Source organism: Mesoplodon mirus (assembly GCF_964341445.2).
Source record: "Mesoplodon mirus genome assembly, chromosome: 8".
Classification (NCBI taxonomy): domain Eukaryota; kingdom Metazoa; phylum Chordata; class Mammalia; order Artiodactyla; family Ziphiidae; genus Mesoplodon; species Mesoplodon mirus.
Window position 1 is genome coordinate 52,840,302 of NC_138984.1, and position 23,346 is coordinate 52,863,647.

At 36.0% G+C, this 23,346-nt stretch overlaps 1 protein-coding gene across 2 annotated transcripts in view; it reads left to right on the plus strand.

The window, feature by feature from the left end:
• The window catches only part of RAB3GAP1 (RAB3 GTPase activating protein catalytic subunit 1), a 128,234-nt gene that overhangs the window by 73,714 nt on the left and 31,174 nt on the right, over positions 1–23,346 (plus strand). For both annotated transcript variants that reach the window (XM_082631347.1, XM_082631348.1), the window contains 10 exons: positions 2,720–2,819; positions 5,606–5,687; positions 9,917–9,985; positions 11,492–11,565; positions 13,731–13,823; positions 14,242–14,411; positions 16,524–16,613; positions 18,247–18,419; positions 19,666–19,720; positions 20,576–20,947. In XM_082631347.1, coding sequence (XP_082487473.1) covers positions 2,720–2,819; positions 5,606–5,687; positions 9,917–9,985; positions 11,492–11,565; positions 13,731–13,823; positions 14,242–14,411; positions 16,524–16,613; positions 18,247–18,419; positions 19,666–19,720; positions 20,576–20,947 — 1,278 coding nt within the window. The remainder of the gene's footprint in view (positions 1–2,719; positions 2,820–5,605; positions 5,688–9,916; positions 9,986–11,491; positions 11,566–13,730; positions 13,824–14,241; positions 14,412–16,523; positions 16,614–18,246; positions 18,420–19,665; positions 19,721–20,575; positions 20,948–23,346) is intronic.

Here is a 23,346-nt window from a genome sequence, read left to right on the forward strand (position 1 = left end):
GTCCCTTTCCTCAAAATAACTATTGTTAGCTGTTTCTTGTGATTATCTCTATTAAAAAAAGCATAGAAGCATATCTTTTAGAAAGTTCCACGTCTGTATGTAACTTTTTTTTGAAACCTCTCGACTTTGAAATGCTTTAAGTACTGCTTAATTCTACACGTGTTGCTTTGAGAAATTTTTGAAAAAGGCAAGTATGCGTTATTTTTACCCCATTAGTTTTACTTTGTTCTCACCAGAAGTCTTCAATTATATTTAATTATTTTAGATCAAATTCTAGTCAGATGCAAATATTAATGCTTTATTCCTCTTCTTAAAAAACGTTAGTGAACTTTATTTTCATGGATCTTTTATGTCACTCTTCTATGGTACTCAACTTCTCTTTACTGAGGACCACCTTGATCTGTGTGGAGCCTGACTTTCATTATGACTATTTACTAATTGTACTTAAAAAAAAAAGTGTTCCTAATCAGTTTATCACATCATCTGTCAGAACTTTCACAAACCTCACTTGTCTAAATATGAAACATTTCTCAAAGTTGATTTGATAGAGTTGAACTTAAGATAATTGAGACCTGGTTTGGGTACTTTAGTGGTTTTACATAGTTAAAGCTACCCAATATGTGGCTCTCTTATACTTTCTTTTTAAAGCTATCTTTATAAATATTACTTTTTAAATCTACTAGAAGTATTCCAAGGCACTCACCCTCCACTGGCAGTTTATTTCATTTTCACAGGGATCTAATTATTAGAAAAGGCTTCATTGGCAGGGTGGCAGCAGAGGGTGGTTGTCCTTGGAATCACATAAAATTTAAGTTTAAATCCTCTTTTGCCATATAATCCTCTAAGTATTTGAAAACTCTCTCATACCCTAGTCTTTCCTTTTTCAGTTTAGATGTTCTTCATTCTGTCAGATGTTCCTTATATTTCATAGTTTTATATTCTGATTGTTGTTTTGGATATTTGTCTTTTTTAGAACTACATTTCTTCATGTTCTGGGGAAATTTTGTTAGCAGGCTCATTTTGAATGAAGGCTTTATTTACAGTTTTTAACTTTCTCTCCCATCCTCTCTAGTGGTTTTGTAATTTTGTGGTTGCTCCTTACCTGCAGAATATTTCAGACGCTGGTCTTAAAATGGTGTTTGGAGCCTTTTGCTCCGTGTTGATATTGGGATATTGCACATTGAGTCTTGGACTCATTGGATTGCTTGCTTGGGTCATGAGAGTGGGTTTGTCCCCCGCTCACACAACTTTCCCTAGCCCCATACCTTCCAACAAAGCCACTGCACGAAGCAGGAGTGCCCTGCCCCAGGGTCTGCCTTAAGCAGAGAGTCTTACGGTACCCTCATTCTGGGTGGAGTACTTTTGGTTCCATTTAATGCAGTCTGTAATCCTGGCTCTCACTGCCTTCGTCTGCTTGTGAAACTCAGCAAGCATATGCCTTGAGCCCCATTTAACACTTTGGATTTTCTGTACCTTTTCTAAGGCCCACAAAGATATTTATGTCATGTTTGGTCCTAGACATTTCTTTTCGGTCATCTCTTTCTGTATTTGTCTACGTTGCTATGTGACTGGAGTGGAGGTTATGTGTCAGATTGACCTTGTTATGGTTTTTAGATCATTTACACCCAATTACAGGTGAACGCTCATTTGATATCTAGACCTGAGTAAAAAATAATTATTCCTGACCAGCCAGAATCTTACCTTGCTTGTCTAGGACACAGCAGCCCAAGACTGAATTAGCTTTTTTTTTTTTTGGCAGCTACCTTATTTTGTGACTTGAGATTGAGTTTGTATTCAGTTAAAGTTACTAATGACATTTATCGATGCTGCTGCTGAGCTAAATGTCTCTTTATTCCTCCTGACCAGCAATATCAGCAACACTTGGAAACTGGGTAGATATGCAGAATACTATTGAATCTACATTTTCGCAAGCTTACTAGCTCATTCCTGTGCATATTTAGGTCCTATTCCACATTAATATAGGTTAACCATTATTAAGGGAAGCTGAGATTGTGGGATGTTTGGATGATATTATTAATTTTTAAGATTTTTAATGAATGTAAAGATAGATCTGAATTTTCTGATTCATTAATATAAACTACATGAGTGGCTGTTTGTCACAGTCTAAAAGTCTGGTTAAATATTTAAGACTGGCTTTAATTTGAGTTTATTTTCATTTAAAAGAAAGAAAAGACATCATCTTCTCAAACCTAGTGTTACACTTTATATAATAGTTTTACCTTATTTAAAAAATGAGTCACATTTTTTTCCACATTCAACATGGCTGAAGAGAATAGTAAGAAATTATGTTTGTATAATTAAAATTGTATAAGATATTTTGAAAGAGCACTTTACATAATAAAATTTAATATCTCTTTTCCTGGTAGTAGCTTAAACAGCTTTATTTTAATGTAATTTGGTCTCTGGCATTAATTCATCTCTTGAGCTTTTAAGCTGTGAGAATTTCTCCCATGAAAATGATTTTCTAAATTCTGCACCTTTGGCTCTAATAATTTAGTGACTTTGTTTTCCTTTTTAATGGCTGGAATATCATACATTTTTCATGGCTAGAATGTGCGTGCCATATCTAACACTGTAATCTGAAAATCCACATTTCATGAAGGTTGTAATTTATCCATTCCAATAGTTTGAAATTTGCTTCTGGTATTTACAAGGGTACTAACATTTACATGGTATTGTCTTTGCATTTATTTCCTAGGGATGTACTTTAACTCCATTGCCTCCAGTTAGTATTGCTATACGGTTTACCTATGTACTTCAGGATTGGCAGCAGTATTTTTGGCCTCAGCAGCCTCCAGGTGAGATAATTTAGAACTATATTTAACTTACTGAATATAAATGGAGAGAAAATATATTCAGAAATTAAAACTATTTAAGTGTGTTTCAAGTGTTTGAAATATTTGTAACTCATTTTAAATGTAATATTGCTGATTTCATTGCCTTTATCATTTTTTTCTCTTAAAAAAAGCTGTGTAGGTTGTTCTAGAGACAGAATTATTCTATACCTGACAATCTTTTTTTTTGTTTGTTTGTTTGTTTGTTTGTTTTTTGCGGTACACGGGCCTCTCACTGTTGTGGCCTCTCCCGCTGCGGAGCACAGGCTCCGGATGCGCAGGCTCAGCGGCCATGGCTCACGGGCCCAGCCGCTCCGCGGCACGTGGGATCTTCCCGGGCCGGGGCACGAACCCGTGTCCCCTGCATCGGCAGGTGGACTCTCAACCACTGTGCCACCAGGGAAGCCCTGACAATCTGTTTTTGAAAGCTAATATTATTTATAAAGCATTCCCTTGCCGTGGAACATCGTGTGCTGCAAATTAGTATGTAATGAGTAAAATGTCTGCTTTCAGAATATAGTAAGAGAAGTCACCCTCATAGGCTGCGAACAGACACGCACAGAACCTTATACAGAATAGAGTTTGAAGAAGAGGGCTAAATAAGGAAAGCAGAAAAGAGAAAAAGATGTGTATATACATATACACTTATGCTGGGAAGAGCTGTAGAATATTTTACTTTAACTTGCATTTTTTAAAAAATGTGATTAAAATCATTTTACCTACTTAACTATTGATATACTGATTCATTAGCAGTCATTAATTATTAGCCTATAATAGGCCGGCTCTGCCAGGACACAGATATGAACAGACATTATCTAAGTTCTAGAAAAGCTCAGCCTGGTGGACATTTAGCTTAATTAAGTGAGGTTTAGGTTCCTGGATGTTCCTCTCACAGAAAGTGCAATTATATCTAAGTCTATCTAATAAGAAATTTAATATAAACTTATAAAATAATTACAAGGGTTTTACTAGCCTGAAAACATTCTCCATTCTACCTTCCTCAAAGAGAAATAAATTATAATAAAATAATATTCTTTACTGTTTATTTTTGTTGCAAAATGGTTGGTTTGTTCATGAGATTGAAAACAGTAAATTGATTATCTTGGGATGATACTAAAATTAATGTAGTACATTTAGCTTTTGGTGGTTATATATACTACTACTGTTTTATTTTATATACCACTGAATAATTTGAAACTAATGTGCAGTAAAAGAACTCCATCTAAACTGCAGCAGATGGAAATAAAAGCTAAGCTGAGATTTATATTAGAAGACTCAAATGTTTGTTTTGGTAATTTTAGTTTCCAGACAACAGGACGCCTTTGTTAATGTTCTATTGCTAGTTTTTTAAAATGGACATCAAAATATTAACCTTCTTTCTCAGTGGACTGAAAGCCATATAAATTTTTAATATTTTCTCTTTTAAAGGGAAGGGACTGAACATGTAATATGGGCCAGACACTGTGCCTGGCATTTTATATACTGTTTCAGGTAATTCCCATTTACCTATGAGACAAGTATTATTATCTTTCTTAGAGAACAAAAGTAACTGGCCCAAGGCCACATGGTCACCAGATGATAAAGTTCACATTTAAATCCTGGTCAAACTCCAAGTCCCATCATCCTTTCATTCTACAGTGTAGCTTTTCAACTTTTAATTTGACTAAAAGTTTTGTACAGTTATAGTCTATTAATAATTTTTAGCTTACTGGTTTAAAAAATGTGCTTAGGACTTCCCTGGCAGTCCAGTGGTTAAGACTCCGTGCTTCCACTGCAGGGGGGGCATGGGTTCAATCCCTAGTCAGGGAACTAAGATCCTGCATGCAGTGAGGCGTGGCAAAAAAAAAAAAGCGCTTATTATAAATTTTGAAGCTCTTAATTCACATCTTATGGTAAAGCTAGTCATTGTGATCTTTACTGTAAGCATTCTTTAGTTGGAAAAATGGAATGAATTGACTTGAGAAAATTTACTGAATCAAGTAATTGAGCCATATTTAATAACTAATTTTAATAATTTAGGGTGTAGATAATTGTCAAACATAATTTTAGCAAATCTGAGAGTGTTCATAACTCAACAGTAGACTTTAATTTTAGAAATTCTTAGTGTAGTGTGAATAATTAAAAACAACCATCTATTATTTCAAAGGGAAATCTTTTTGAAGTCTTTTAGAAGTGTTTATTACTTCTTCAAGAGGGATGGAGGTAAGGGGTGATATACCCTCTAAATTTTCCTCTAATCTCAGATACCATTCATAATGGAATGGAAATTCTTTTCTGAACTTCAGATATGTCTGTGTACTGTCAGCTGATATAAGGTTTTATTAATGATGACTAATTTGGGCTATTCAGAAATTATTGACAGCAAAACTGATGAATGTAGGTTGATGATTAAATTTTTTAATACTCAGATAATCTTTCTTTTAGATGCTATTAATCACATTCTGAGAAAATGAAAAGAAATTTACAGGAATAATATTCTCTTGAGTAATATTTAAGGACTATTTCAGAACAGTAAAATTTAGAATGCATAGCTTGAATACAGCACTTCACAAATAGGAATTAAATGTGTCCTTTTACTATAACATTCTTTGGGGAAGTCTTTAATATCTAACTGTTCTCTAACTTGCTATATGTATCTTAATGTAGACACTATTAAAACTTTAATTTCTCAAAGGGCTGACCTACCTAGATTTAAATTCTTATTTCTCCATTTTTGGCTAACTGATGGATTTTTTTTTTTTCTTGTTTAGATATAGATGCCCTTGTAGGAGGAGAAGTGGGAGGCCTGGAATTTGGCAAGTTACCATTTGGTGCCTGTGAAGATCCTATTAGGTGCGAATTTCATTATATCATTTGAATTATGGGACTTTACTTTTTAAATTATATTGATGTTGATTTTACTGTGTTTTATAATACTGCAGCCTCCTGGAATGAATGTAGTACTGGAAATAGAGACCTACATGTAACAATCTGTCCATCTTTGTTTTTTTCTCTGTAACTTAAGAAGTAAAAGAGGGTTTAATACATAAAATGTACATAATATAATTTATTGATTATTCCTTATAGAAGTGGTTCTTGGTATACTTTGGGGGAAATATTTTAAATATTGAAAAGCACAGACGATATTTTATATAACAAACTTTCATGTGTCCATGACCCAGAATTAACAGTTGTTTTCATTTTTCCTGGCCACTTTTTCAAAATACACAAATTAAGACATAAGTAAGAGACACAAGGGTGACCTTATAGGTTACCCAGTTGCTTTTCTAGAAGAACTGCTGAACTTAAAAAAAAAAAACTTTCACAAGAAAATACAGGGGTTGAAAAATTTAATCACTGATAGCAAAATATTTGGAAAATATAAACAGTGCAGATATAGAAACTGTCTCATTTGTTAAACTGTTTGGTTATTTTAAAAAATATATTCACATGTATACATATATCTTTAATACTCTCACATAAAGGTAGAAATAATAATACTTTTAACTTAAAAATCACTTAAGGAAGACAATAAAGTGAGTATCTTTTAAAATTGATATTTATTATATGTGCCAGGCACTATACTAAGTAAGGAAGATACCGAAGTAAATAAAACAGACAGTTTCTGCCTTCTTGGCATTTACAGTCTACTTAAAGGAAATAGATGAACTAATCACCTAAATAAACATACAATTACAAATTGTGAGATAATTTGAAGGAAAAGTACAGGATGTAATGACAATAAAATGAGGAACTAGTTTAGATTGATATGCCATCAGTAAAGTCTTCTCAAAGCAAGTGAAATTTATTCTGAGTCTCAATTAGGGGAGGATTTAGCCAGGCAAAGAGTGAGAGAATGACCATTCCAGGTGGAAGGAACAGCCTGTGCAAAGTGCCTTGATGCAGGAAAGAGCTTGGCGAGTTTACTGAAGAAAATAGAAGGTGGCTATCATGGCTAGAATGTAGTGAGCAAGGGAGAAAGGGTGTAGGGTGGATTACAGATATATTTGTGGCCCTCCAACTGGTTCATTTATTTGAATTTCACTTAGGGAAAATTTTAGGGGGAGAGAAATAAATTGACCTGGTAGAAGTCTGAAGGTTTAATGATTAAATATTTCTTCCAAATTTATATCATGATATGGAGTCAGTCAGCAAAGGAACAAGTGATTGAAGAAGAACACAGAAATAAGTTGAGGGTAAGATTGTGCACATTGGCAGACCATTTAAATCAAACAGTGATTAGCAAATGTTGTGGGCACTATGCTTTTGAAAAGGCATCTTTGGTAGTGGAAGAGGAAATGAAGAGGCTTTTTCTGATGTCTTCTCTCCTTGTCAAAGAAATTGTTCTATAGTTAGAGGGAGAGGAGAGGCCATAGTCATAAAAGCTTAGGAACTGAATCTGCGGTTCATACCTAAAAATATTCAAGAGTGTATAGTTCTAAACCTCTAACCATTCATGTCCTCTGATATCACATACTGTTTGTGGGCTTTTTTTTTACATTAAAAATTAGTCTTATTTAAAATAATAAATTCACGTTCAGTGGAAAAAATTTAGATAACGTTAAAAAAGGCAAAAATCATATGTTTAGTAGTTAGATTGTTTAGTTGCAAATGGTACTCGCCAACTCTAATTCAAGCAAAAAATCAGTTTATTGGAAAAGTATTTGGTAACTCAAACTCAGAAGTTTAATTGGGACCATTGTAGAACTGGGCTCAGAAAATAGGCTTGAGCCAAGGGTGCCTAGTTGTCCGGTTCATAACCAAGGTTACACTGCATTGTTGTGTAGTGCTGGCCCTGCTCTCACAGTGAATTCCTAACTGTACTTGTAGATTCAGTGTCTCAGACAGGAGTTGCTAGTTAGGCGAGCATCACCAAATATCAGAGAAGTGAAATAATTGGCCCTTTTGGCTTCTGTACTCTCCAGACATAAGAAGTGGGTTCAGAATCTAGACAGGAAAAAAAAAATCAGTAAATTCATAACCCCCCTACTCATAGGTGATCACTGACAACAGCTTGTTATACGTGCTTCCAGTATCTTTCATATGCATGAAGTAGGTATATATATGTACATGTTTATGTATATATATGCAACAAGGGCCCCCAACACCACCCTTAGGTTGATTTGCTACGAAGACTCACAGGACGCAGCCATAGTTGTGCTCATGCCTATGATTTATTACAGCAAAAGGATACAATGCAAAAAATGGCAAAGGGAAAAGGCACATAGGGTGAGGTCCAGAGCAAACCAAGGACAAGCTTCCTCTCCCAGTGTAGTCACACAGGACATGCTTAATCCTCCCAGCAATGAACTGTGACATGTATGAAAGGCTGTCTACCAGGGGAGCTCATTAGAGGCTCAGCACTTGGGGTTTTTAATCAGAGACTGGTCATGTAGGCACCCTCTGCCTAGCATGTGCCAGAAGGAAACCAGATGTTTGCATAAACTGTATTGTTTGCACAGGTAATTTAGGCAGAGTGAGCCATTCTTATCAGGGAATGGTAAGAATCCTCCTGAAATTCAAGTTTCCAGATGTCAAGCCAGGGGCCAGCCTTGCAAGCGGGCCTTTCTAAGTATCAGGCCTGCTATGATAACTCTTTTCTGCACAGTATTGTACATTTTATAAATGTATGTCATCTTGTACATTTTTTGTGGCTTTTTTTTTTTTTTTTTTTTTTTTTTTTTTTTTTTTGCGGTACGCGGCCCTCTCACTGCTGTGGCCTCTCCCGTTGCGGAGCACAGGCTCCGGACGCACAGGCTCAGTGGCGATGGCCCACGGGCCCAGCTGCTCCGCGGCATGTGGGATCTTCCCGGACCGGGGCATGAACCCCTGTCCCCTGCATCGGCAGGCAGACTCTTAACCACTGTGCCACCAGGGAAGCCCCTGTGGCTTGTTTTTGATTTTATGATTTCACATGAAAACTTTCTGAAATTTAATATTCATCTATAATAAGAGGTCAGCAAACTATGACCGGTGGACCAAATCTGGCCAACAGCCTGTTTTTGTATAGGTAATGAGCTAAAAATGCTTTTTACATTTTTAAGGGTTTTAAAAGAAAAAAAAAAAAAACAAGAATATAACAGAAACTACATGGCCCATAAAAAGCCCCAAATACTCTCTGGTCCTTTATAGAAAAAGTATGCCAATCCCTGATCTGTATCGTGGTGCTTTCAAAATTGAGATATAATTTATGTACCATAAAATTCACAATTTTCAAGTATACAATTCAGTGTTTTTAGTGTTTACAGAGTTGTGCAGCCATCATCCGTCTCTAATTCTGGAACACTTTCATTACCCCCAAAAGAAACCCCTCACCTCTTAACTGTCATCCCCTCCTAGGCTCCCTAGGCCCTCTAGCCCTAGACAAATATTAATCTACTTTTTGCCTCTATGGATTTGACTATTCTGAACATTTCATATAGATTGGGTTATACCATATATGACCTTTTGTGTCTGGCTTCTTTCACTTAGCATGTTTTAGAGGTTCATCCACATTTAGCATGAATCAGTACATCATTGCTTTTTGTGAGTGTATAATATGCCATGGTATGTAATACTACCACATTTTATTTATCCATTCATCAGCTGATAGACGTTTGGTTTACCTATACTTTTTGGCTATTATGTATAGCATAGTTTTTTCTTGCAGACATTAACTTTATATGAATGTGCTACCGTTTGCTAAACCAGGTGTTTACAGTTTTATTGTATTATAAATAATGACCACTTTTTTTTTTTTTTTCTTTTTGCGGTATGCGGGCCTCTCACTGTTGTGGCCTCTCCCGTTGCGGAGCACAGGCTCCGGATGCGCAGGCCCAGCGGCCATGGCTCACGGGCCCAGCCGCTGCGCGGCATATGGGATCCTCCCAGACCGGGGCACGAACCCGTATCCCCTGCATCGGCAGGCGGACTCTCAACCACTGCGCCACCAGGGAGGCCCATAATGACCACTTTTAACATATTTATATGTACATCTCTGGCTATTTACTGCAGATACAATTCTAGAAGTGGAATTGTTGAGTCAGGATATATATATACAGTATTAAAGCTTATGGAGATATTTTACATTTTGTTTATTTTAGTGAACTCCACTTAGCAACTACATGGCCTCACCTGACTGAAGGTATCATTGTGGATAATGATGTTTATTCGTAAGTATGTTAAGAGTAGTACATTGAGGTTCACAAACTTCAGTAGAATAAATTAACTGCCAAGTGGTTAGCAATTTTTCTTTGTATCAGTTTCTGATACAGTTGATTGTTGTTTTTCTGTTTTTAAAGATCACTTTTTAGACTTATTGGTATGTATTATAGATGTGTTTTAAGCTGTGGGCTTTGGAGATAGGGTCCTTAGTTCCGGGAAAATGAGCAATCTGAATCTTACTTGGTTTTAGCAAAGGTGTTTTTTTCTTTTGTTTTTTGTTTTTTTGTTTTTTTGTTTTTTTGCGGTATGCGGGCCTCTCACTGTTGTGGCCTCTCCCGTTGCGGAGCACAGGCTCCGGACGCGCAGGCTCAGTGGCCATGGCTCACGGGCCCAGCCGCTTCGCGGCATGTGGGATCCTCCCGGATCGGGGCACAAACCCGTGTCCCCTGCATCGGCAGGCGGACTCTCAACCACTGCGCCACCAGGGAAGCCCAGCAAAGGTGTTTTTAAGCAGTTTGGGATTCAGTGCATAATTCTGTTGAACTTTTCTTAGCTGGTAAGAAGCATTTGATAAAGGACTTTGAAGAGATGATGGTTATCAAAATATGTGGGAATAATATTTGATCATTAAATGTCAAATAACAGAGCATCCATGTCATATACTCCTGTGCAATAGAAAATTGCACAGGAAAAAAATTGAAAATTACAGCGAGCGCTATCCTGGAAGAACATGGAGAAGGAGGAACATAATTTTAGTACAGTCTCATGGTTGATGCAGAACAGTGAGAAATAGAAGACTTTTAAAAAAATAATTAAAATAAATGTGTTATATTTTCTGATGGTAAAAGTAACATGAACTTTTAAAATCAGATGATTTAGATGCATAAATTAAAAGAAGAAAGTAAAGACTACCTACAATTCCATTACTTAAAAAATAACCAGTTAGCATTTTGGGGGTATATCTTTTTAAGGTATAAATTTATGTATTAATTTGCTTCATTCATTTAATAAATGTAGATCTGTGTTGTCAGTTTTTAAATTGCTGCATAGTATTCCATTAAGTGAATGCACCATAATCTGTTTAACTGAGAAAATGGGGCACTTTTGATCTTGTGGAAATTTTTATAGTTTCTTTTTTTATTAATAGTGTAACAGAAAGCAGATTAAAATTATTATGGATTTTTGCTTATTTCGTTTTCTTTATTCCTAAAATGTAATTCTCATTAGATTATCATTATATGTTGCCTGTCAGGATCATTTTTATGTTCTTGGATTAGTTTGTTTTGATTTTGGTTTTTCCTTTTGTGCTTTTTTTTGTCTAAGAACTTTGATGTCTTAAGGTTTTTTTTTTTTAAACTTATCTAAATGGTCTGCATATGAATAACAGTTTAAGGGAGGCAAAATGGATTGCTTGTCCTTCTATATAATGTTTTTATTAGACTGCATTTTGGTAAATGTATGAGTCTTGCAGATTGCCATAAATAGGATCTTGTGTTTATTGTTTTGCATTTTAGTGATTTGGATCCTATTCAGGCTCCCCATTGGTCTGTTAGAGTTCGAAAAGCTGATAATCCTCAGTGTTTGCTAGGTAAGATATTTATGTTCCTTTCCTGAAATAACACAAATCTGTCTATCCTCCATATCAGGAACACTGAATGTATTCTTTATACTTTATTTCACCTATCCGAAAAGTGTTTTTTATTTTTATTTTTTTAAATTGTGACCTCCTCGGTTAACTCCATTAAAAATAAATCTTTGTCAACAGCAGTGAATCATTCTAGTTACTCTTGAATAGTACCAGCAGACTTGCTTTCTTGTCATTTGGTTTTAACCTGTCTATACCTCAAAATTCTCTATATTTTCCCATGACCTGAGTTTTATCCTCCTGATGCTTTTATGTCACTCCTTTTTTCCCCTCCTGTGGCATACTGTGCATCTTCCATTGTAGTGAGTGGAACCCCTTTTTGTCTTTTGCAGTCCACACTGAATTTGACAATCTTCTTAGAGCCCTTCTATAGGGCTCTGTATTATACCTGCAAATCTTTTTTCTGATAGAGGAAAAGAGGTGTTAATAATCTTGTACACATCATAGGGATATCTGAAGAAGTCAGTGGAATAACATAAATAGAAATACTTTAAAAGCTATCCATTGGTATTCAGATCCTATTATTATATCCCATGTCTAGAATTATCTTTCCCTTCCCATTTTTGTAGATAATATCTCTTTCATGAAATCTTCTGAACCCATCTCCTCTTTCCAGTCTTTTTCTCTTATATTTAGTACACATGAAAATTATTTCCTCCATTTCTGTGTTCATCCATGCCACCTTTATTTCATTTAACCTGATAAATTACCGTTCAACCAAGGAGTTATTGATGACAATATTAGGGCATTTCCCTAAAGCATTTTTTTCTTGGGCTCTTTATCATTCATCATGTGCTGTTCATTAAATGCTTATTAGCACTGCCGTCTGTGCTAACTGTATAATAGTGAATACAAAGATAAGGTAAAATTCCTGCCATCAGTGAATTTGTCTTGGGGTATAGGGAGATAGTAGAGGGTTTAGATCAAGAGTTTGAGTTGGATAGACCTTGTTTGAAATCCTAGATCCACCAGTTTGAGCAAGTTTCACAGTCTCTTGCAGTGTCAGTAAGATACAGGTAACAATAGTACATACTTCAGAGTGTTAGTAAGAGGATCAAATAAGATCATGTACGTGTGTGTATGTGTGTCACATTTAACGCAGTGCCTGTCTATAATGAGTATTCAATAAATGGTTTCTCTTGTTTAATCTTTGATTTACTAAATTATTAAATTTAGCCACTAAATTTCTTCCTAGTTCCTTATTATTCCTCAGCCGCTGACTTTTGTGTTAATTACAGAGGACCTTAGAATTAAAAGTATTCTCATTTTAAGTTTCTGTCCCTTAATCTCACCCTGTCTCTTTAACTTTATGTTTATATGACTAGATTATAGGATTATGTAGTCATATACTACAATAAGCTATAGTCATATAGTTTATATGACTAGATTATAGGATTTTCCTACTTGTCTGAAGAACTCCAGAAAATGTTCCAGGTTTATTCAGAACTAGTTGGTGAATTCTCAGACTTGGATATAATCAGTATACTGTATTGTCTAATAATTTTAGTACTGATGGTTCTTGTTAAACTTTAATTTCTTTGTGCAAACATATCTCATAGAAGCTCTTTAGAAGATATCAAACCTTTTCCCCCTTTCTTATAATGACACAAAGCATATCATTAACATGCAGTTAAAGCTGAAATAACTTCATCCTACATGATTTTTTAATCCTGTAGAAACATATCTTTAGAATTTATTTTTATTTTTATTTTTCTAATGGATTCAGAATTCTAGTAGGGTGGCAGCTAGGGAAAGAAGACCACTACATATATATAGTAATATTCTTGTTACTTGTACAACTTAATGAGAATAGATACTGTTTGTCTTATTCAGGCAAATAGTAACTGCTTAATATATTAAGTTCAATTATTTTTTCCTTTAATTCTAGAAGTAATTCTAAGGAAAAACTTTTAATATCCTGGGCTATGGAGAGAAAGCAAGGCTACCTTTGAAATAGGATTACTTTTTGGATTGGGTAGAAAAACTGAATGGTTCTTTTTCTATCATATCTTAGCTAATAGCTTTTGTAAAAAGACATGTACTTTTACTTATAGGACTGATTTCTTTCAGCTATGTTTCAAAAATGAGTAACATTTTTTTCTATGTAGGTGATTTTGTCACTGAGTTTTTAAAAATTTGCCGTCGAAAGGAGTCAACTGATGAGGTTCTTGGACGATCCACATTTGAGGAAGAAGGAAGAGGTGACACCTTTTTCTTTTTTTAAAAGTTATTTTCAAATGTTCCAGCAACTTTTCATCTATTTTTCTAATTTGAGTTATGTTGGGGAAGCAAGTTTTGATGAACTAGGCAGCTACCATTTTCTCTAGGCTATATATACCCTGAGCTTAAAACATTGTGTGATTAATAAGTTCTTTCCACCAAAAATGTAAGCTATTTTGAAAAGCAGGGTTTTAGAGGTTTATTTTTGAAGTTCCCTGGGCAGAAGTTATGTTACACCTTTGTCAATCATGCATCCATATAAAGCTGAAAATATGTATTAGTAAAAAGTCACTAATGAAAAGAGTGACTAAAATATTCTGTACAGTCATCAGTTTATTCATCACTTTAACCTGCCAAGGTTGGTGATATAATATGTATTCATTTCTATTCTTTTTATAGAAGTTGCTGATATAACTCATGCTTTGTCAAAGTTGACAGAGCCTGCACCGGTTCCAATTCATAAATTATCAGTTTCAAATATGGTACACACTGCAAAGAAGAAAATACGAAAACAGAGAGGTGTAGAAGAATCACCACTGAATAATGATGTCCTCAATACAATTCTCTTGGTAAACTAAATGTAATGTTTTTTTTTTTTTTTTTTTTTTTTTTTTTTTGCTGTACGCGGGCCTCTCACTGCTGTGGCCTCTCCCGTTGCGGAGCACAGGCTCCGGACACACAGGCTCCGCGGCCATGGCTCGCGGGCCCAGCCGCTCCGCGGCATGTGGGATCTTCCGGGATCGGGGCACGAACCCGTGTCCCCTGCATCGGCAGGCGGACTCTCAACCACTGCGCCACCAGGGAAGCCCCAAATGTAATGTTTTTATATGTCTATATGCACACTCATTTATTCATTATCTGTTCAGTCCCATCTATGTGGCAGGCACTGGATTGGGAATATAAAATGAGTAAAACATCGTCTCCACATTGAGTTCCCACTAGTGTAGTGGGAAGAAGGAAAGTAAATAGTAGTTACAGTACCACGTTACATGTGAGAATTCTGGCAAAGAGGCTGTGAGAACACGGCAGAGGGTGCATCTGTCTCTGTCTGAGCAGTGGAGATCAGGGAAAGCTTCATAAAGAGGGACAGAAGGTTTAGAAGCAGAGGAATAGCAGAAGCCTGAGAGAGCATGTTGGACAGTTTGGTATATGGCAGGGTACTTCCCAGAGGGTGGCCAGGGACGAGGAGAGTAGCAGGTAACCTGCCATGTTGAAGCACTGGACTTCATCTTAACAGTTTAATGACATTTTAAGCAGAAGGTTGACATCAGAATGGTATTCTTGAAAACTTGCTTTCACAACAGTCCAGAGAAAACTTTATAGCGAGTACTAGAAGGGGCTAGGGTGTCTCCTAGGTATAGGGTGGTGGAACAGGCCTGGCCTAGGAGCCATACACAGGGTTTAATCCTGACTTATGGTATGACTTTGAACAAGCCATTTAACTTCAGTTTCTTCATCTGAAATGAGTCTAATGAAAACCTGTGAGATTGTTGTGAGTACTAAAGGACCTTCTGTTACACTGGCATAAAATAGGCCTTTGCTAGATGATAGCTACTCTTACTATAATTGTAGTTATAATCGTACTTCTGGCAATTTGTGCACTAAGACATTCTTGGGAAAAACCTTTAAGAGTAATGCAATGAAAAGAATATAGGACTTGAAAACTTGATGTTAATCTTATCCCTGCTGTTTACCTGAGCAAGACTTTTAGCCACATTTTTAGTTTGTATATTTGTAAGATGTGGGCACTGATAACGTAGCTCACGTAGTGGTAGGAGAATAAGATACTGTTTGTAAATGTGCTTAGTAGTGGAGGTTGGCACTTGGTAGTTCCTCTCATTTAAAAAGTCTGTTTAGCATGTTCTGTAATATGTGGCAAAGTATGCATAGTAAAAGGAATTACAAGTCAGCAGTACCACAAAACACTTGGGAAGAATAGTGATAGAAGGATTGAAAGTAAATTTCTGTAGAGAAGGCCCCTTCTTGAGAATGTATCCTTAGAGATTTTATTCCAATTATATAGCTTTTTACCACTTCTCCACACCCTCTCTCACACACAGACACAGACACACAGACACACACAGACACACACACACACACACACACACACACACTCCCTCACACATGTTAGCAGAAATCATGTGGAAAAGATACACTGGTCATTACAGGTTTAGTCTGCTTCCCACTTTCTATGGGTATCTCGTAAGATAAAATTATGGGTCTTTAATATCATACTTGTAGCATTTCATATATAAAAACCCATGGATGATTCTTCTCTACAGAGCCTCATGAATGTTTGGGTGTTTTAAAATTTTCTTTTATAGTTTTGTCTTTTTAATAATAACATTAAAAAAAAATTTAATGACATTGGATGAGCCTGAAATCATAGTGAAGAGATTCTGGTTTTGCATTCTGTAAACTAAACAATTCACAGAACCAGGTGGTTACATTCAAGAAAAATCTGATTTTAAAATTGACTAGTCACTGAAACAATGTATTTTTGAAGAAAAATAGAAAATGTTTGAGATATTGTAGAACTAACTGGGCAGTACAGTAAGAGCATTCTCATCATTTTAAAAACAAAACCATTAAAAAGTCAGTGTTTATATGAGTTACAAAAGTCAACAAAATGAGAAATTTCATTGAAGTTGTGATTATTTTCTTTCTTCCTCCCTCCTAAGTTCTTATTCCCTGATGCTGCTTCTGAGAAACCATTAGATGGGACTTCCTCAACAGACAACAGTAATCCTCTATTAGAGAGTGAAGAATATGTAAGTTAATTAATATTAAAATATTTTATTTTTTTATTTATTAAAATTAAAAAAATATTTGTTTTATTTATTTATTTTTGGCTGCATTGGGTCTTCGTTGCTGTGTGCGGCCTTTCTCTAGTTGTGGCGAGCGGGGACTACTTTTCATTGCAGTGCGCGGGCTTCTCATTGGGATGGCTTGTCTTGTTGCAGAGCACGGGCTCTAGGTGTGTGGGCTTCAGTAGTTGTGGCACGTGGCTCAGTAGTTGTGTCTCACGATCTCTAGAGCACATGCTCAGTAGCTGTGGCTCATGGGCTTAGTTGCTCTGCAGCACATGGGATCTTCCCGGACTAGGGCTTGAACCTGTGTCCCCTGTATTGGCACGCGGATTCTTAACCACTGCACCACCAGGGGAGCCCTAAAATATTTTAAATGCATTGAATTTCTAGGGGTTTTGCTATATTTCTAGCAAAAGTCATGAAATCTAGTTCACAACAATGACTACTGTAAACAGTTTTACAGCTCTACACCTGTCATTTAAGCTTTCTTTTCTCAATTTATCAAAGACTTGGATGAGGAAAATGTGAAAATTTTCTAGCACTCACTATAAAGCTTTCTCTATTTTGAAATAAGGATCTTTTTATTTTAAAAATCACCTTAGTAAAACTTGAGTGAAGATGATATCATGGCCTTCATTCAGACAATGCCCTACTATAGAATATTGGCATAGATAACATATTTTGGGTAGAAGAACTTTTCTGGAAAGAGTGAAAAAAATAACAAATATATTGTGCATGGTGATAGGATTGCCTTCATTTTACACTTTTCATAAATCATCAAATTTACATTTTGCAGCAGATTCTTCTTTGTATTTCAAAACTGGACAGAGAGTGGAAAATTCTTTAATGAAGTAACATGTAAAATGAAGTAAAATTTTCATGTTTTCCTCTTTCAAGTCTTTGATAAATTGAGAAATGAGAGTTTAAATGACAGGTGTGCAGATATATCAAATTGTTAACAGTAGTTATTTTGGGGAAGTGATTTCATGAACTGAGGAGGAAAAGCAGGCTTTACATTTTCAGTTTATACAGTTCTGATATTATGTTTTTGATTTTGAAAAGTGTGTACTCATTTGTAATTAAAAGATTTTTATAACAACACATGAAATTTGGAATATATCTTAAAGATTCCACAGAAGAAACTAAACTGTAGCTTCACTTTTTTTTTTTTTTTTTTTTTTTTTTTTTTTGCGGTATGCGGGCCTCTCACTGTTGTGGCCTCCCCCGTTGCGGAGCACAGGCTCCGGATGCGCAGGCCCAGCGGCCATGGCTCACGGGCCCAGCCGCTCCGCGGCATATGGGATCCTCCCAGACCGGGGCACGAACCCGTATCCCCTGCATCGGCAGGCGGACTCTCAACCACTGCGCCACCAGGGAGGCCCCTGTAGCTTCACTTTTTGATACTTATACACATCTTGAAAACATGGAGCTGCCGAAGCACAATTTAGGCAATAATGTATTAGACATTTGATAAAAGCTGGTTTGGTAGGATAGATTAATTTCAGTATTAAAATTTCTGCCTACACAGTTTTTGATTATACATGTAAATATGTTGTTAACAAATTTTGCTTTGTTTCTGTTTTGTTAAATTTAGAATCTCTACAATCAGTTCAAATCTGCACCATCTGATAGTTTAACATACAAATTGGCTTTGTGTCTTTGTATGATCAATTTCTACCATGGAGGGCTGAAAGGAGTGGCACATCTCTGGCAGGAGTTTGTTCTTGAAATGCGTTTCAGATGGGAGAACAACTTTCTGATTCCAGGGTAATAATTTCAGTTTCCAGCTTTAGAGATAGGATTTTTGTTTGTTTGCAAAATTTGACTTTTGACCCATTAATTCTCCTCTTCTAGGAAATCTGCCCTAAGAAAGTGGTAAGAAACTTAGGACACAATTTCTGTTTAGAGGTATTCACTGCAGCAAATTTATAATAGGAAAAAAAAAGTTAAACAACCTAAATATCAAACATTAAAGAATGGTTAAATAAATCATGATATGTCTCTATAATGGAAAGTTTTTTTCTAAGAATCTCTAATAACACAGAAAGTGATCACTATTTGTAGTAAAGTAGAATATAGTGTTATGTATACAGAGTGCTTTCAACTATGCTTTCAATTATGCTGATAGAGAATATTGAAAAATATATAGAATATATATAGAAATATGTATAGAAAAATAATTGGAAAGAAATACAACCAGATGTTAACAGTAGTTTTCCCAGGTGTGAATTATGTTTTCATTTTGTTCTTTATACATTTGTGTATACATTTGTGTTCTAAATCTTCTGTCATGAACATACATTTTTATAGTTGGAGGGAAAAAACATCTTTAAAGTTCATAAGTTTCATAGGTATTAGACATTACCTATAATTTTTTGGTATAATTTATATTGACATCTCATTTAAAGAGTAGTTAGCATATATGTTGGTACTGCATAGGTTACTGCCCATTTACGTGTGCTACTCAAACTAAGGGAGGAGAGTCATGATATAAGTAAAATAAAGTGGTATTTGATCCAAAAATGTTTACTCTTCTGTCATTTGCCAGCCTCTGCTTAGCTGGATTCTCTCTTGGCTGATTACTGGGAACCTAGTGATTTAGCCTAGGGGCAGTCCAGGCTCCCTTTAGCAAAAGAGAGGTGGAGATCAATGGATTTTATATTGAGAATCCACCATAATGATTGAGAAATGAATGTATAGTATAATCTCTTTTGTAAGGCATGAAATACTACATGCTAGCTACTTCCTAGGGTGAATTTCTAGGCTTTAAAATTTTTTTTGAGTTTCTGTTAGCTTGAGAGCTATCACTAGTTTGCTGTTACCGTTGGTGAATTATGGACTAGGGTGATAAAATAAATTTTGATCTTTTAATTTTATTTGGTCCATCTCAGTTGTCTTATCTATAGAAACCTAGTTTTGATTTATCAATGTGGCTAAAATATATGGTAGTATAAAAATATGAATATCTGAAGCACTTTTACTAAGCTGTTTTTCCCACTACTTTATTTGATAGATTAGCAAGTGGACCCCCAGATCTAAGATGTTGTTTACTGCATCAGAAACTACAGGTAAAGATTTCCCAGTGACAGTATATAAATGTGGTCTTGGTTCAATCGGAGCTTATTCTGATATTAAATGTGATAATGGATTATAGGCTATTCTCATTGTGGTGCTGTAGGTTACTTAAGTCATTGTCATTCACAACAAGGTCCAGGGAAAGGGTGGAGAAAGAAAATAAAATATTCAAGTAGTGGATAGATTTTTATTTTACTGTAACTGTCACCGGCAGAACGGCTATTTCTTCAGTCCTTGTCCTCCCGAAGGAAAAATTCAGTCATCCTTGTCCTCCCGAAGGAAAAACTTCAGTCGAGAGACAAGAGAGCAGTTTTAAGCAGCAGAAGTTTTATTAAGCAAAGCGGAAGTACACTCCTGAGAAAGGATGAGAGCGGGCTATCTGGAAACCAGAAGCCATCCTGCAGTGGGGATAGGGTTGGCTTTTCAGGCGGAAAGTCCCTTCATGTGTCATTTGACTGACAAGTTGATTGACAGCTTTAGGTTAAGTAAGTTATCTCCTTGTGTGCAGGCGCTTAACGCATAAGCACCCAAGTGAAACCTATGGGCGTGGGGGGAAAACTGTAGTGCTCATTTATTACAAATATGGCAAAATGAGCCCTGGGTTACTTTGAATCACCTTTTGGGTCTTGGTGCTCCCGCGCCAACCTATGCTGGTGGGTTTTATCTAGGTTGGTCGTAATAAAGCTGGAAACTTAGCAGTCCTTGACCACAAAAGGGAGGATCTCTGGGCATGTTCTGATCACCGGTGTCCCTGTCCGGGAGAGAAGGATGACCCTGTCCAGAATGGGGCAGGGACCTGCTCATGTCTGACTAACTGCCTAACAATTCAAACATGAATGTTTTTTCAGATGTTAAATTGTTGTATTGAACGAAAGAAGGCACGTGATGAGGGGAGAAAGACAAGTCCTTCAGATAATGTAACTAATACATATTCAGGGGATGCTGGAAAATCTGGAGACCAGCTGGGGCCCGACAATCTAAAAGATATGGATAAGGAAAAGGGAGAGGTGGGAAAATCATGGGATTCTTGGAGTGACAGCGAGGAAGAATTTTTTGAATGCCTAAGTGATACTGAAGAACTTAAGGGAAATGGACAAGAGAGTGGCAAGAAAGGAGGACCTAAGGAGATGGCAAGTTTAAAGCCAGAAGGACGACTCCATCAGCATGGGAAACTTACACTGCTACATAATGGAGAACCTCTCTATATTCCAGTGACCCAGGTAGGACATGGACTGGTTCTTTAAGTGTTATTTTTTGTTGGTTATATAACTTTTATCCTAGTAAGAGATGATTGCTTTGGGTAGAGGCAATTCTTTAAACAGTTCTATGTTCAAAGATCTGTAAATTTGACTGTTGGGGCTTTTAGGTCTAATATTTGTACAACTGAGAAATGTTTTGAAGTTTCAGTAGATAGTAGCTCATCGTGTATAAGGTGATCTGTTAGTTCATCTTAAACTTAGTGGTGGGTACTCAGGTGTTTAAAAAAACAAAATCCAAAAATATTGGAAGAACAAAAGTAAAAATTCTTTGATTATATAATTAGTTTTTATCTGTTGTAATATGCAGTTTGAATCCATTTTATACCATTAGGAAGTAGAATAGCAACAACTCAAAACCTAAGGAAGAGCAATAGTTTTTGTTGGGTTTTTTTGCATAGGTAATAAGTGAATACATTTTATTGTGAAAAACTCAACCTAGAAAAAGTAAAAGCCACCACCCACTAATTCCAATTCTCATCTGTAGAAGTAACCACTATTATTGGTTTGGGTTATAATTTCTTACACCTGTTTCTATGCTTTGATGTATGTATGTGTATACATATCATACATAATTTTGTGGATTTTTTAAAATGTGTGCATTGGTGTGTAGTTTTTTAACCTAATGTGTCTTGAAGATCTCTTCATGTCATTACATGTAGATCTACTTCATCTCTTTAATTGCTGTGTAATATTCCACGGCATGGAAGAGTGATAAGCTTATTGAACCATTACCCTCTTAATGCACAATATGTTATTTGCAGCTTATTGCTATTACAGTGCTACAGTAATGTAGCAGATTCTTGTAGTTTTTCATATATTATCTGTTCACATAAGTGTTTCTCTAAGGAAGAGATGAAAAATGGAATTTCTAGAAAAACAGATATATAAGCTATAAAATTCCTCTTCAAAAGGGCTGCACCTATTTTATACCCTGTCATTGATGAATATAGGAGTAAGGAAAATCAGTGAGCAAAATCAGTGAAAGGAAATGGCACATGGGACAAAGTTCAGAGGATATCAAGCACAAGCTTCCAAGAGTCTCCTTGCAGTACAGTCACACAAGATGCACTGAACTCGACAACTGATCATGACCGCATGTGAAATGTTATCTACTAGGGAAACTTGTCAGAGGCTCAGTGCTCAGGGTTTTTTTTTTTTTACTGGGTCCTGGTCACAAAGCACCCTCTGCCTAGCATGTGCCAAAATTCCAGACTCCCAGAAGGAAAGCAGGTATTCAGCATAAACCATATTGTTTGCACAGAGTTTATGCATAGTGAACCATTTTTATCAGTTCTGAGTATGGTGGGACTCTGCCAGAATCCAGGTTCCCAGAAGCCAGCCGAGGGCCAACTTTGCAAACAGGCCTTTCTGAGGATAATAGTCTAAGGCCTGCTATGTTAACTCTTCTCTGAACACTTGATAATTTCAATCATTTTAATTTTTGCCTTTCTGAGGGGTATGTAGTAGTATCTCATGTTTTCACATTTCCCTGATGAAAAATGACACTGAACACATTTTCATATATTTATTGCCCACTTGGATATTTTCTTGGTCAAGTACCTGTTCAAGACCTTTACCTGTTTTTTCAAAATTAGTCGTCTTTTTCCCTATTGCTTTGTAGGAATTCTTCATATATTCTGGATATGAGTTCTGAGGTGTATATATCTGTATCTGTCTGTCTGTCTATCTATAACAAGTAATTTCTCCTAGTCGGTGCCTTGCCTATTCACTTTCTTAATGATGCCTTTTGTTGAATAGGCATTTTTAATTTTAATAAGGTCTGATCTACCAATATTTTTCTTATGTGGATACTGCTTTTGTCTCCTGTTAAGAAATTAACTACCCCAAGGTCCTGGAGATATTCTCTTGTGTTTTCTTCTGGAAGCTTTATGGTTTTACCTATCACATTTATGTTTGTGATCCACCTCAAATTGACTGTGTTTGGTGTGTGGAAGAGATTAAGATTCTCTTTTTTCTGTAAGGGTGTATGTACAGTTATGTTCCAACACCATTATTCAGAAGACCTGCTTTTTCCTATGGAGTGGCAGTGACATCTTTGTTGTAAATCAAGTGATTGTATGTGTGTTGGTCTCTTTCTGGACTATTTATTCTGTTAGTCTCTTTGTTTATCCTTGTGCCAGTAATGTACTGTCCTTATTACTATAGTTTTATAAAAATCTTTCTATCTTGTACTTTAAATCTTCTAACTTTGTTCTTCAAGATTATCTTGACTCTTGTTTTCCTTTTTATGTAAATTTAGGAAACTTTGTCAGTTTCCACACATAAAATAATCCTGGGATTTTAATTCATATTGTATCAAATTAGATTTAGAAATAGCATTGCATTGCATTGGACAGAAT